At 39.6% G+C, this 13,727-nt stretch overlaps 1 protein-coding gene across 1 annotated transcript; it reads right to left on the bottom strand.

Annotated features, from left to right (window-relative positions):
* Nucleotides 1-492: 492 nt before the first annotated feature.
* LOC117418484 (clusterin-associated protein 1) lies at nucleotides 493-13,720 on the bottom strand. Its single transcript, XM_034926103.2, is given in 15 exon segments — nucleotides 493-951; nucleotides 2,504-2,560; nucleotides 3,056-3,108; nucleotides 3,366-3,476; nucleotides 4,602-4,674; nucleotides 5,450-5,591; nucleotides 6,214-6,329; nucleotides 6,332-6,349; nucleotides 6,758-6,841; nucleotides 7,784-7,879; nucleotides 8,364-8,537; nucleotides 11,068-11,152; nucleotides 12,243-12,354; nucleotides 12,729-12,889; nucleotides 13,603-13,720. Coding segments are annotated over 14 exon segments (1,335 nt in total). The 5' UTR covers nucleotides 12,751-12,889; nucleotides 13,603-13,720; the 3' UTR covers nucleotides 493-759.
* Nucleotides 13,721-13,727: the final 7 nt, after the last annotated feature.

Genomic DNA, 13,727 nt, shown 5'->3' with positions numbered 1-13,727 from the left:
ACAGATGCAGGAAGGTGGTTTGCAGTTACTAAGTCATGGTGGGTGGAATAAGTTCTCTATTTTAAAAATGCACCGCTCTAACAATGTGTCCCCTCAGTGCTGTTCAGAGCTCTCCCAAGCAGCAGCTGTCACAATGTGGACTGGTCTTGAGATGTCAACCACACTACCAAACCAGTCTCAGTTCTGTCCAAAGACACAACAGAACCAAGACCTCTAAGGGATCTGTACACAATTCGAAAAGGCTGAAATCATTTTGTAGAACTGTCAGACTTTATACTTTATGGATAAAACAACCTGTTCCTGTTTGCGGCCATTTCAGGTTTACTAGCTGGTATGAATCCCCTTGCCTCTCACAAGCAATAAACACATCTCAAGTAATTCATTTACTCTTTTGTTCGTCTCAACTGTTGAATGGTCCTTAAGTTTGCTATGTGAGGTTCCATTGCTTGAATAAGACACCATGGCTTTTGACTTGAGACTGCTGCAATGCACCCTTGTTCAGTAGCTTTCTTTATTTTTTACACAGCTGAGTACAAATTCCTAATTCTGCAGTATTCAATGATTTCATTGCTGCTCTGTTGCCTGTATTTGTAGGGTTTTTATGTGCAGAGAGCAAGTGAACCTAAAGAAAGGAACTGAATTGCATTCAAATGGTTGGAATCAACAGTGTGGAATTAAAATAGCTACAAACCATAAGCAGCAGAGAGAGTGAGAGAGAGTGTGTGTGTGTGTGTGTGTGTGTGTGTGTGGGGGTTATGTTCAGAAGTCGTTGTCACTCTCCTCCTGCGGTTCGGGCTTGCGGGACCCCCGGGGGGGTGCATGGCTGGGTTTGGACAGAGGGGAGTCCACGCTGTCCAGATCATCCACTGCATCCTTGTGCTCTTCATCGTCTTCCTCATCATCATCTTCATCGTCGTCGTCGACGTCAATCTCACTGTCCTCGGAGTCGTCCTGCCGATCAGAGAGCAAGCCCAGGTTAGGACCCTCTTGCAAATTTCTAGGTGATGTACTGAATTGATCTGAATAAGAATCATCTTCCAACAAATGCCCTGCTGTGACTCACAAATCATTCTCAAAATAAAAATCCTTTCAACCTTTAGCAACCAAATTGTGTAATTATATATATATATATATATATATATATATATATATATATATATATATATATATATATATAAACACACAATTTCATAACTGCTGCCTCAGGTATGTGATTGTACAGGTATATGATCCTCTCTGTGCCAGAAATGGAAAGAGGGAAATGGGTTTAACATCAGAATTCATTTGAACCAGGAGGTACTGTATATATAATTTATGTTAAAAAAAAAAAGAAAAAAAGTTAAGTGTACAGAGCACCATGATGTTAGGTGAAGCGACACAACGCGACACGCTGGTGTGTCCAGGCCTTTAGCAGTCACACATCTCCGTATGATATGAAATAATAAAACAAGCAAACAATAAAATGCATAATATATTATGTGTCAGCTACACAGTAAATAACAAGGGCACTTTATTTTTAATAAAAAAATAAAACTGCTTTTTTCTGAATTGTAAACAGTGCTTTGTAAGAATGGCTTCAATCTCCTTTTATTTATTTTTCATGTCATTTCATCAACATGAGTGAGGCTACTGTTATACTCAGGGGTCCAATTACACTGTACCACGGCAACTCTGTGCACCGGCTGAGAAGAATTTATTAAGTTACATTGTGGGGTGTAGCGGCAAGCTCCCTGGTGTATGCTACTGCTGGGACTACCTGAGGAATCCATCTTAACTGGGTTTACAGCTATTGTTTTTGTGGCACACAACATATAAACACACACACACACAACACCCACTGGTGTAGTGTATACACATGTTCCAGGTTCATTTCAGACTTGGGGTATCACCAGTAGTTATACTGTGCTGTTATACCTACTTTCTACCAGGAACCCCCAACAAAAAAAGGCATGATATTAGATTTTAGATGCTTGAAGATCAGATAACCCTATTTATTCCTCTCCTGAGTCAAAGACAGAATTATACTCGTGGCTACATTCCGTTCCACTACTAGCTGATAATAAGGCTCCCACAAGAAATACATTTTGTTGACGATTCCTAACCTACACAAAACATAAACACACATACTGTACAGTATATCTATACATTTACTGGAAGGATCTATACCTAATTACAAATATTTGTCTTCTAATGGGCTCCCAACTTCAACCTCAAATCAGACTAAACCCCTTTATCCAAGACTACTTAAAAAAATGTATATATATATAATTCCCCTGGCCCCAATAATCCCATTCCTTTCGGGTCCAGCCTCCCTTTTCTGGACAGTTTTGAAGATAGTGAAAAGAGGTAGACTATCCCTCTATTAATTTATTTTTTAAATCTCAATATTAAGCATTTGAAAATACACCCAGGGGACTTCCAGAGACAGCCCCCGACAGCAAGGACAGTTCGAAGCCCATTGGAAGCTGAAGCCTGCAGCTTGGCTCCGGCCCCTGACACCAACCTTTTCTCTCTTCCGAGGGGCGGTGGTTGAGAGTGACGTAGCTGCTGCCAATTTAAGCTTTAAAAGCCGCGATGAAAGGAAAGAAAACAAACTGAGTAGAAGGGGGCAGAAAGAGAAGGGTGATAACACAGCCAAACAGTAAAACTCCTCTCTGTTGTGAAGGGTGATAACACAGCCAAAAAGGAAAACTCTCTCTATTGTGATGGGTGGAAACTCTTGAAGCCTTTCTCAAAACTGATTTTTTTATTTGATTTAATTTTTTTGAACACATTTAACCCCACAGAATCAGGGGTTATTATTCTCCCCATTTTGGGCTTGCAGACAGTGAACTGCTACACTTCAACCCCTGCAAGCACAATGCTTACTATGTACTGAACATTATACTCTAATAAAAGACATACAGTGGCTCCAACACATGTTAATGCAGTTTGCAAAATACAGTTTTGCAATCTCCAACATATCCAACTATGTAACAACTAGCACTGCTGCATTATGCTCCTCGCTAAGACTGAGTGCACAAGGTACGTGGTCTGCAATTTCAGTAACTCCTACCTCATCACTGTCTCCTCCATGCATTGTTCCCACGATGCGGGCACCAGCTCTGCCTGTGAATACAGAAGAACGTCTTTCTTAAACCCACACAGACCAGTCACATCAGTACATGCACTCAAGAACAGTACACTGTGATTTACACAAGTGCATCTCCGAGCTGGATGCACTAGCTCCGCACATATTTCACTCCTAACTCAAACTAAAAATGATCAGGGGTAAAATAACTACAAGCGAAATGCAAGCTCATCTTAAAGACTGCTTCAATATGAATTCCTAATTCAGAGGGAGCACAGCCTGAGTGGGGAGGTACCTGGAATGGGGCGGCCCCTGGTGGGGCGGGGCTTGGTTGGTCTCCGGTCCTCCATGTCACTGTCTGATCCCTCATCTTCCTGGATCTCCATGTCCGACTCATCCTCCTTGCCTGGTTTAGCAAAAAAGAAATGCAGCAAATCAGCAAAGGCAAACTTCTCTGCCACAGCTTCAGTACCATCGAACAAACTACTGAACACCTCTTCCAGTATTCCATATATCCATAATTTATATATTTTATGTGTTCCGAGAAAAAATGACGACTTTGGATAAGCATGGCAAACTCATTTACATACGTGCATGATATATATATAAATGACTGATTAAGGAAGTTTGAACGGCACTGCAAAAAATCATAACTTAAAAAAAGAAATTGTCCTTTTTTGCTTGTTAGCAAACGTTTTAGTAAAACAGAATAAACATTTTTTTCTTTTTTTAGGGTCATTACTTAACAATCCTACCCGACTATTGGATTAGCACATTTCGTAAGCATGTCACTGTGAACAAACGTTCTAACAAAAAGGTCACAGCATTTCACTGTAGCTTAAATGCCAGTAAGGTATGATCCTGAATCTTGTATTACCACCATTACATCAAAATGATCCTCTCAACACAACATCCCCACTTTATCTGCATCCGCAATTAGTAAAGAGATTTGCCAAAAGCATCCTTAGCTGCATTTGGAGCTGGCAGATTAACAGAGCAGTAATTAATCATCAGTAGCTGCAATGCAATGCAAGGTTAACAAGCACACAGCTCAACGCTCACTTTAACCCACTGTTAAAAGATAAGTCTGCTGATTACCTGCTGATTATCCTCAGATGCTCATCCTCCGACTGGTGTAATTACCCATGAAGGATTGATTGCTGAATTTGAAGCAAATGTCCCAAGTGTACTGCACTCTGTCTGTCTCGCTAGATATTTGCTGTCATTTCTCCTCACTTGCAAAACATTGATATTTGAAAAAAAAAAAAACACTCCCTCTGGCCCATGTACATCAGGAGTGCACACTTCCGGTCCTCAAGGGCTATTCCATGTCAGGTTTTAGCGATCATCAATTAAACAATTATCCGATAGAGGTGTAATTGGTTCAGTTAAGTAATTAAAGGTTTGGTTGTATCTGGGCACCGCTGATCTACATTACAGGGTAGTTTTACAGACCGTGATTTGTACTCGGTAACATTAGGTAGTCCAAGATTAGTGACAATCAGGGTTCGATAAACCTTATGAATCTTACCCCCACTCTTCATCAGTCTCTTCTCCTCCTCCCTTAGCTTGTTCTGCATCAGCCGGAGGGTGTTCTCAGTCTCCTGCCAGTTTGCAGAGAGACGCAATTAAAACGTTTACCTTCAGATATTAGTATTTGGCTGGCACAGACCACCTTGTTATGGTTTCCTCAGAATCAATCGAATCACTTTAATGTAACAAGAGCTTTTTTAATTCTGTTCTGGGCCTCCAATTAACACAAAATAGATACGCTTGATGGACAAATCCATACTCTTTATCCTTCACATCCTTCTCTAGCGGAGTTGAATATGATGTTATGTTATTAGAATAATGTAACTAAGCATCTCTGATACAAAGTACTATTTTCCTCTGATTACATGTCGTAGGCACCAGGCACCCCATCATGAACTTCAATTACCGCCTTGTACACTTGTGTCTAGGCTTCAAGTTGTAATCTTCCTTAAGTACATACTTCATCACTATACTTACCGTCTGGAACAAAAGATCAAAATCCATTACTGTCAATCTATCAGTAAATGCGGACTAGCATTTAGGGAAGAGAACTGGGGATTAAAATATAATTAACAGTTTTTTTTCTTCTTTGGAGCAAAACTTTAACTTTACAGCAAGGATTCACAAATCTGAGACAATTCTGTTAACAAAGGGCAACCTAGTTGGACGCGATAAGTGGCAGGACTCCAACACAGGGAGTAGTCTTAACAGTTAATGCATTTGGCTGATCCACTTATTGTTTGTTTGGTGTTGTGGGAGAATATACAGAACAAAAATAAATAAATAAATAAATACAGTTTCCTATATCCTTTAAAAGAAATGCATGTGCACTTTGTCTTTTGTTACCTCAAACCTCTCCTGTTCCACCCTGTGATAATCCTCCAGCTGCTGTTCCAGGTAGCACAGGTTGCGAAACTTGTCTACGAACGTCTCGTACTGCTCTTGAAGGTCTTCTTCGATCTTCTCATACTCATCCATAAACGCTGGGCTGTGGAGTTACAGAATGTGTCACAAGGACTGTCAGTATTGACAATGCTTGCTCAAGGCTGCGGTCTACAATCCCAGTGTATTCTGCAGTAACTCCTGGGCTATTGAACGAATGCAGAATAACAATTTCTCCACTCTCGTTTTAAATGCAGTCTGTGAAAAAAAAGACTTATTTCCCATAACAAATTGTCAATAAATGTAAATTTTCAATTTTCATATGGAAATAAACTAATTAGCTATTACTGTTTAGAAGGTAAAACAGCAACAATTGAGATCAACAAAATAATAAAGGGCTAGGTGTTGTTGACTGCACTGTAACGCACATTGTCCTTTTTATTCTTCACTTCTTTTACCCTTCTGGTGAAAAAAAGATTTGGCTAATCCGAGGAAAAAACCAGTGAGCGCACATACAGAGGGTCCTCATAATAGCATAATCAAAGAAAAGAAAAAAAAAAGTATAGCCCATTTCAATCCGGAACGTCTACAGTAGGATAAGAGTCTACGATAAGAGTTTGGTGAAGATGAAAAATCAAGGCTGTTATTCCGTTCACCATGCAAGGTGTGACAGGCAGATGTACAGGCATGAAACGAGGACCTTAAAAAACTAAACCGAGCGGTCTCACCGGACGCTCTGGAGGGTCTGCAGACGTTTCTGGTTCCTCTCCAGCTCCAGCTTCTTCTTCTCAATCTTGGCCTCCAGGTTGGCTTCGTCTGAGGCCACGTTGTCCAGCGTGTCCTTATAGTCTTCTGGACGTGCTCCTATGGAAGCGTGTTCGGGGGGGGGGGGGGGGGACGACAAGGGAGCATCTTGAATTCCACATGCTGTGTTTTTACACTGCACTTCTCCTGCTGTCTTTGTAAACAAACAGGACAAAACTGCAGACAGCTGTATCTGCTCCCAATCTGTTTGTCTAGCTGACACACGGCTGTGTATATGCTGCTGTGTTTATTGTATTGTCTTGCCAGGGTCTCCTGGTAAAATACCGGTAGAGATAATAAGATACAGTAAATAAATACAGATTACAAAAGGCAGTGTATATAACAGCTGACATGCCAGCCAAGCAGAAAGGAAGCACACTCCACCCCTGTTGAAAGTCACCGTGCTGGCTGGGCTGGGCTGGGCTGGGTAACACATGCAGAAACAGAGGCAGCTTTGACCACACTCACCAACGCTTCCTTGACAGCTGCTCTCAAGGCCTTTTCTGTCTCGTTTATTTCAAGGGGTCTTGCAATGGCTGCTGTCCTCTTTTCCTGCACAGGAGGAAAAAATGTGTACACCGAGTTGGAATCGTGATTGTGATTGGCTATGTGTTACTAGTAATCCTGCGGAGACTAATTATAAAGGGTAAAAAATGTAGCTGGGTTTTCTTTAACTTTTTTGCTCAGTACACCAATTATTTTTGCAGAGCTAGGAACAGAGTAAGTAATTGAACAGATTATTTTACATAACCTTCCAGTCCAATGTCTTTTTTTTTTTTTTTTTTTTAAATTTGGAATTGCCAATTATTTTCTCATTTTCTCCCTTATTTGGAAAGCCCAATTATTTTTTTTTATTTCAACCTGGCTCAAAGCTACCACCCCCGCGCTGACTCCGGAGAGACGAAGATGGACACATGCATCCTCCGAAACATGTGCTGTCAGCCATCTGCTTCTTTTCACTCTGCAGGCCCGCCACGCAGCCACCTCAGAGCTACAGCACCAGAGGACCACGCAGCTCCGGGCAACACAGGCAGGCCCGCAGGCGCCCGGCCAGTCTACAGGGGTCGCTGGTGCGCGGTAAGCTGAGGACACCCTAGCCAACATAAGCCCTCCCAACCCATGCGGCGCTCAGCGAATTGTGTGCCACCTCTTGGGAACTCCCATCCACAGACTCGAACCCGCAATCTCCAGGCTATAGGGCGCATCCTGCACTCCGTTTGGAGTGCCTTTACAGGATGCGCCACTCGGGAGCCTCACCCCCAGCCCCCCCTCCCCCGACTTATTTTTATCATAGCTGCTGATGTCGAATCAAAACCGCAGCTGGATTAAAAGGTAAAGCATGAAAGGAGATCAGATTTAACATCATTGGTAGCAGCAGTGGTAAAAGTAAAAAGCAAAATAAATAAATTAATTAAAAAAAACACATTTAGAACTAAACATCAGGCAAAATAAAAATAAAAACTATTTTTTTTTTTATTATTGCTCCCTACTCACCCTCAGGTCCACCTCCTTCCCCAGCAAGTCATACAGAGTGGCACCTTTAGAGGTGATCTCCGATGCCAGCTGCCTCGCAGACTTTAAATCAGCAATCTGAGAAGTGTGGAAAACATTAATGAGATTACTGATGCAGAGCATTTCTTTCAGGATACCTAACTGAAAACAACATTAGCCAAAACGTAGGACTACTTAGTTTATTATAGTCTCATACACTGAACAGTGCTGCTGCTGGTTATACTATGCATTTACCATGGTTTGCCATATTTTTCTAGTGACCTAGATTCTGAATCCCTCGAGAACATTTATATTTTACAAAAGCATTTAACTGACAAAAAACATTTTCTTATTTATTTATTTTTTTTAAACACAGGACGGGAGTACCTTTCTAGGAGAAAATATTTCAGTCTGCCGTTTCCCATGTAAACAAGAATACACTCAGTAGCACTTCTAATCAGTAACCTTTATTGAGGGACTGGCTGGTTATTAATGTTACCCACTTTGCTTGCTCTCTTAACCCATTACCCCACACTCAAGTGAAGAAAACATAGGGCTGATATTTTATCCCAATCCCACTCACCTTAGAGCCAAGGTCAAACTTGAACTTGTTAGTTTCCTCTTTATCCCCGCTGTCGATTCCCTTGGTCTTCATAGCGTTATAAAGCAAGGCTGTGATTTTCAGCATCTCCTTCACCGCGTAGCCGTCCGCCTGGTACAGGCGCTTAGTATTGAGCTTAATGTGTGCCTTTGTAGCCTGCAAAAAAATACAAAAAAGGTCTTGAAGGGCAATCTGCATGGGCTGCCCAGCATATCGGATACAATAAACTGTCCTTCCATCTATTAAATCAGCACAGCCTTGATACATTTATTTTCCAGACGTATAAATGCAAACAGCATACAGTTAAACAAAAGGGATACTGGGGTTGCTAGACCCTACGAAAATAATGTTCAGCTTGCTCCCCCTCGTATGGTTAATGAAAAACTGATGTTGTTGCCATGAATGATGACCTGTATTAGCCAGTCTGAAGTCTCAACGCACCATCTTACCTTAGACTCAATGCTATATCATAATACAATCTTTTAAGTGCTATTGAAAAAAAAACGACCGTGAGCGATTATCTTAAATATATACGCCTCACGGTAACAACTTGGCTATTAATGAAAATTATTGGAAGGCATTTATCATTGTTAAATCCTGCTTATGTCAGACTGCCAGCTGCATTCTGATGCAAATTAATAAGCATGCCATGTGTTACACATTGCATTACTAAAAGCATCAGATTGGAAATCGCCACTCTAGGCTTGTTTCCTTGTGGCTTTTTAAATCTTAATTTGTATTTGTTTATATTTATTTTTTTGGAACTATACACTATGTTCTTTCACTACTGAGGCAGATAATGCAATGCATTTAATTTTCCTGGAAATAGATATGAAAATCTTTTAAAAGCTGGAATAGATTTTTAAATCATTTGTTTTGTGTTAAGGTTTATTTGGGATCTGATATAAATCATTTTGGAAAGAAAGAACATTAGATTAAATATATTACCAGCTCAGCACTGCCTTTACAAAAGTTACCATGGTCACTGCAATTTGTATATGCTTTTCTCCTGGCTATACTATTCATTTGCCATAGTTTGTCAAGTTTTTTTTTGTTTTGTTTTTCCCATACACTTTACCATACCTTTCTGGGCTTTACAATGCTTACCTATTCTTTACCATGCTTTCACTATTCTTTATTAGACTTTGCTATGTTTTGACTATGGTAGACTTCTGTAAGGCTGCAATGAAGACTACGTATGTGAAGTTTATATGTGGATATGTGGATCTGCAACATTTACTGCCCCTGACTCAACTGATAAATAGCACGAATATGATAGATGGGCACACAACAGGACCACACCCTTCAGAACACAGAACAATATTCTTATTGGTTTCCACTATCCTGCACTAATCTCGGATTGGCTGAAAGGACAGCTGAATTCCAATACACAGTGGGTAGACACTGTGACTTACCATGAAACCAAGCAATCTGTGACAATCACTTCTGTTCTGATCTGACAGTACTTGAGAATTTGGATGTCTATGATATTGTCCCTATTGCTTTTAAAACCAGTAATGTGGACGTGTCTGTGTGAGTGTTTGCTTATATACCCCTCTTAGAGTGGGGAGAAGCAGAATCGCAGGAACAGCAATGAGAATGTTCTCAGCATTCGTCTCATTGTATCTCACAGATTACTGTACAGTCAAAATGCTCCATGTGTTTTCTGACTAAATCACTGGAGAAAACTGAGCCTGCATGAAGCAGAAATCTATACTAACACATTGAAAGAAAGAAAAAACACTTATCCTGTACATAGGCAGGCAGTGAAATCACTGTGACTCTCTGTGATTACCATGCCTGTGCCCGGTGAATTCTGATCTCTAAAGCTGAATCTTGCATCAAAACAATGCTCTACTCTAGAATGGAAATGACTTGATGTGGCACTGCAAGAGCAGTAAAGGCAATGATGAGAAGGATGGCACAAGTTGATTAAATACTATTATTATTATTATTTATTTATTAGCAGACGCCCTTATCCAGGGCGAGTTACAATTGTTACAAGATATCACATTATTTTTACATACAATTGCATTATTTTTTACACATTATTTTTACATACAATTACCCATTTATACAGTTGGGTTTTTACTGGAGCAATCTAGGTAAAGTACCTTGCTCAAGGGTACAGCAGCAGTGTCCCCCACCTGGGATTGAACCCACGACCCTCCGGTCAAGAGTCCAGAGCCCTAACCACTACTCCACACTTCACTACGTTTAACAGCAGAAGAGTAGAAAGACATAATGGCAGTTGTATTTTAGTTCTACATAAACATCAGCTCTTAGCTTTCTTAATTACTGATTAGTGACAGTGGCTGCTTCGCTGACTCTAACCCTTCAATAATCACTTCAATTCACTGAATAGCTGGCATTAATTATTTCCATGATCGGAGAGGATATGCGAAGGGTTGAAGACTTGGAGGAAGGCTAAATTAAGTTATTTTAAACACTGCGTCAAATCCTGTCCTATACACCACTCTCAATGAAGAAGCTACTCCTATGATTGTCCTCCTGTCCCTCAACAAGAAATGAGTTAATTGCTGTTTGAGCAAGCACATAGACTGGGTGCAAACAGGGAAATACATTGTAGTACGCTATCTGCAAAGTAAGTAAATGTCACCTTCAAAGTAGGAAAAAGATCAACAAGAACAGGTTTCAAAAACATACTTTAGCACATTTACCTTACCATGAACTGAGCAACTGCTTTGATGAAGAAAACGCGGTCCTGTTCTGTGTCCACATCAGTGGGGATTTCCATCTGTGGCTCGTACCTTTTGTTGAAAAAAAATAAATAAAATTGAGACATTTACTTCAGGATGCTGAAAGGGTTCTGTGAAAATGAGTTTGTGTATTTCAGATTTACAGAATAAAAATGCGCAATCCTGGTTTGGTCAGATAACTACAGATGCAATCAAAACACATCAGATGTTGTAAATTTGAAAAACTACATTTGCATGGAAGGCAAAAGTGAACATAACAAAAAAAACATCAATCATAATCTATGCCTCTTATTATTGGTCTTTGAACCACTGTTGACTAAGAGAGCACTTCAATTACTGTGTGTTAGTGCTTGCCAAATAAAATAACCTAGAAATAAACACAGGTTTTAAAATAACTAGCTGAAATGCGGGTTGTGGTTATGTGCGCCATGAAAAATGCATACAGTTAAGTATACTATTCTGCCCATTCCACTTAACACTTTTTTAATGTGTAATTTCTGTAAAAAAAAAAAAAAAATATATATTTAACAAAATGACCAAAACCTTTCACAAGCTAAAGTTATGTGCCTTGTTAACACTGACCTTCCTCATACGAATGGAAACATTTACTGCAGCTTAAACATTTTTTTTTTATTCATTTTATATATATATATATATATATATATATATATATATATATATATATATATATATTAACAATGCTGATGGAGGCTTTGTTCATTTCAGGGACAGTGCTCTAGTAGCCTGAAGGGGGTTATAAAAAGAAACAAAAACAATAGGGATATATTTTAATTACTTGTATTGTAACACTTGAAATGTATTTGCTTACGATTGTAAGTCGCCCTGGATAAGGGTGTCTGCTAAGAAATAAATAATAATAATAATAATAATAATAATAATAATTACATCTTACAACTTTCAAACACACTCTGATGTGCATACTGTTGCTGAATATGAGATGAGACAATAGCCAATAAAAGTTTGTACAACAGAGTACAAATTATTTTACAGATATGTGTGGTACTACTACAACTATGACTACAACTTAGCCTATTGCTAGCTGTTTTTAATAGTCTGTCCTGAGCCATTTATTTAAAACAAAAGGATCCTAGAAAAAGTACCACTGTAAAAGAAGACAAACCTTTTGACAAGCCAGATGAGGATTTCTGCTACCAAGGAGAAGTTTGGCGTCCTAAAATTCTCCATGGATATGAGCCGAGGGTAACCCAGAGACCTCATCATCTCTGTAAAATCTAGAACAACAAAACAAAGACCATCACACAGCACACAAGGGCTTTCATTAAAGTGCTGGGGGTAGCACATCAGTTTTCCCAAGGAAAGACAATAATAAACTTTGATTGGGTTTAATATTGTAACTGCGGTACTTTCACCAAGAGTCTTGGGCTCTGCTGGACCCCAAAAACTCATTTTCCACCCTGTCACAGCCACAGAGAGAGATAGTCTACAGCAGTGTAATGACTTCCCTGGACTTTAACATGCGTGTGTCACCCTGGAAATACCTGCACAACAGGACCACATGATAAACTGACTGTCAATGACAAGTGGAAAGGACCCTCTTTTTCATTTCTTTAACGCCTCAAAACATACAGCAGATTTCTATACTTACTTCTCAAGTCTCTGAAGGACATGGTGCCAGATCTTGCCGGTAAGCCCTAACCCTTTTACAGTATTCTCTGTCAATCCGTCACTACGCCGTGTGTCGCGAAGGTCTTTTGTGAGCTAGCTGGACAGTATTTCACTGAGGTGCGCTTCTGTGATTCTCAGAGCCTGTAGTAACACAAAGATAGATAGATAATTTACATTTTTAAGCTAACTGTATCAAATTTCAACCAGTTTGCTGCATTATTATAGGATAGCTGAAGATGTTTCTAAATTCCAAATTGATGCAACAAGTGTTCTATCAAAATAAGACTCCTGTTGCATAGCAGTTTGATCCATTCCTGGTTTTGATATGAGTTTAGTAAGACACACCTGAGCTTGTTACCTAACCAAGCTCGTAGTAAAACCTGGAATGGGTGCAACTGCTGTGCAATAGGAGTCTTATTTCCATTCCTGTGGTGCAGTATTCAGAGCTAAAGCAGGGCACCAGGGTGATCCACCCACTTCTACACTATTATTACTCCTTATAGTTTAAACAGTATTTATTATTTAATTATTAAGACCTGTAATTAAAGACACATACAGTAAGGGACTTGAAAAAAGAATACAACAAATTTAATGACCCCCTTAAGATCTCAATTTTGTCATGTTATTTCCCATTAATTCCTTATATAGTTAACGAACCGCATGTGTTGTTATGGTACGCTACGCAAATGTGTTTTTTATTTAGCATTTGTTAACAGGTAAACACTGTAGCCAGAGATATCTGGAAAAGGTAACAAAAAAATCGCCTTAATCCAACGTTAGTATATTCAAACGACATTAGTTATTACATCTTCTTGCCGTAGATTTCAATGATATGCTAGCTGTGAATTTCGTACCTGTCGTTTTTTTAAGAAATACTCAGACCACTTCACTACGTTTTTTACTTTACGATCTTTACGTTTCGAACAGAAACTGGCCTGTTTTGTTCTCCGTCCACAGCTTCCCCGCCGTCACTATGGAA

Source organism: Acipenser ruthenus, chromosome 13, assembly GCF_902713425.1.
Source record: "Acipenser ruthenus chromosome 13, fAciRut3.2 maternal haplotype, whole genome shotgun sequence".
Taxonomy (NCBI): domain Eukaryota; kingdom Metazoa; phylum Chordata; class Actinopteri; order Acipenseriformes; family Acipenseridae; genus Acipenser; species Acipenser ruthenus.
Note: the sequence above shows the minus strand (reverse complement) of the source record. Positions and strands in the feature narration are given on the sequence as shown.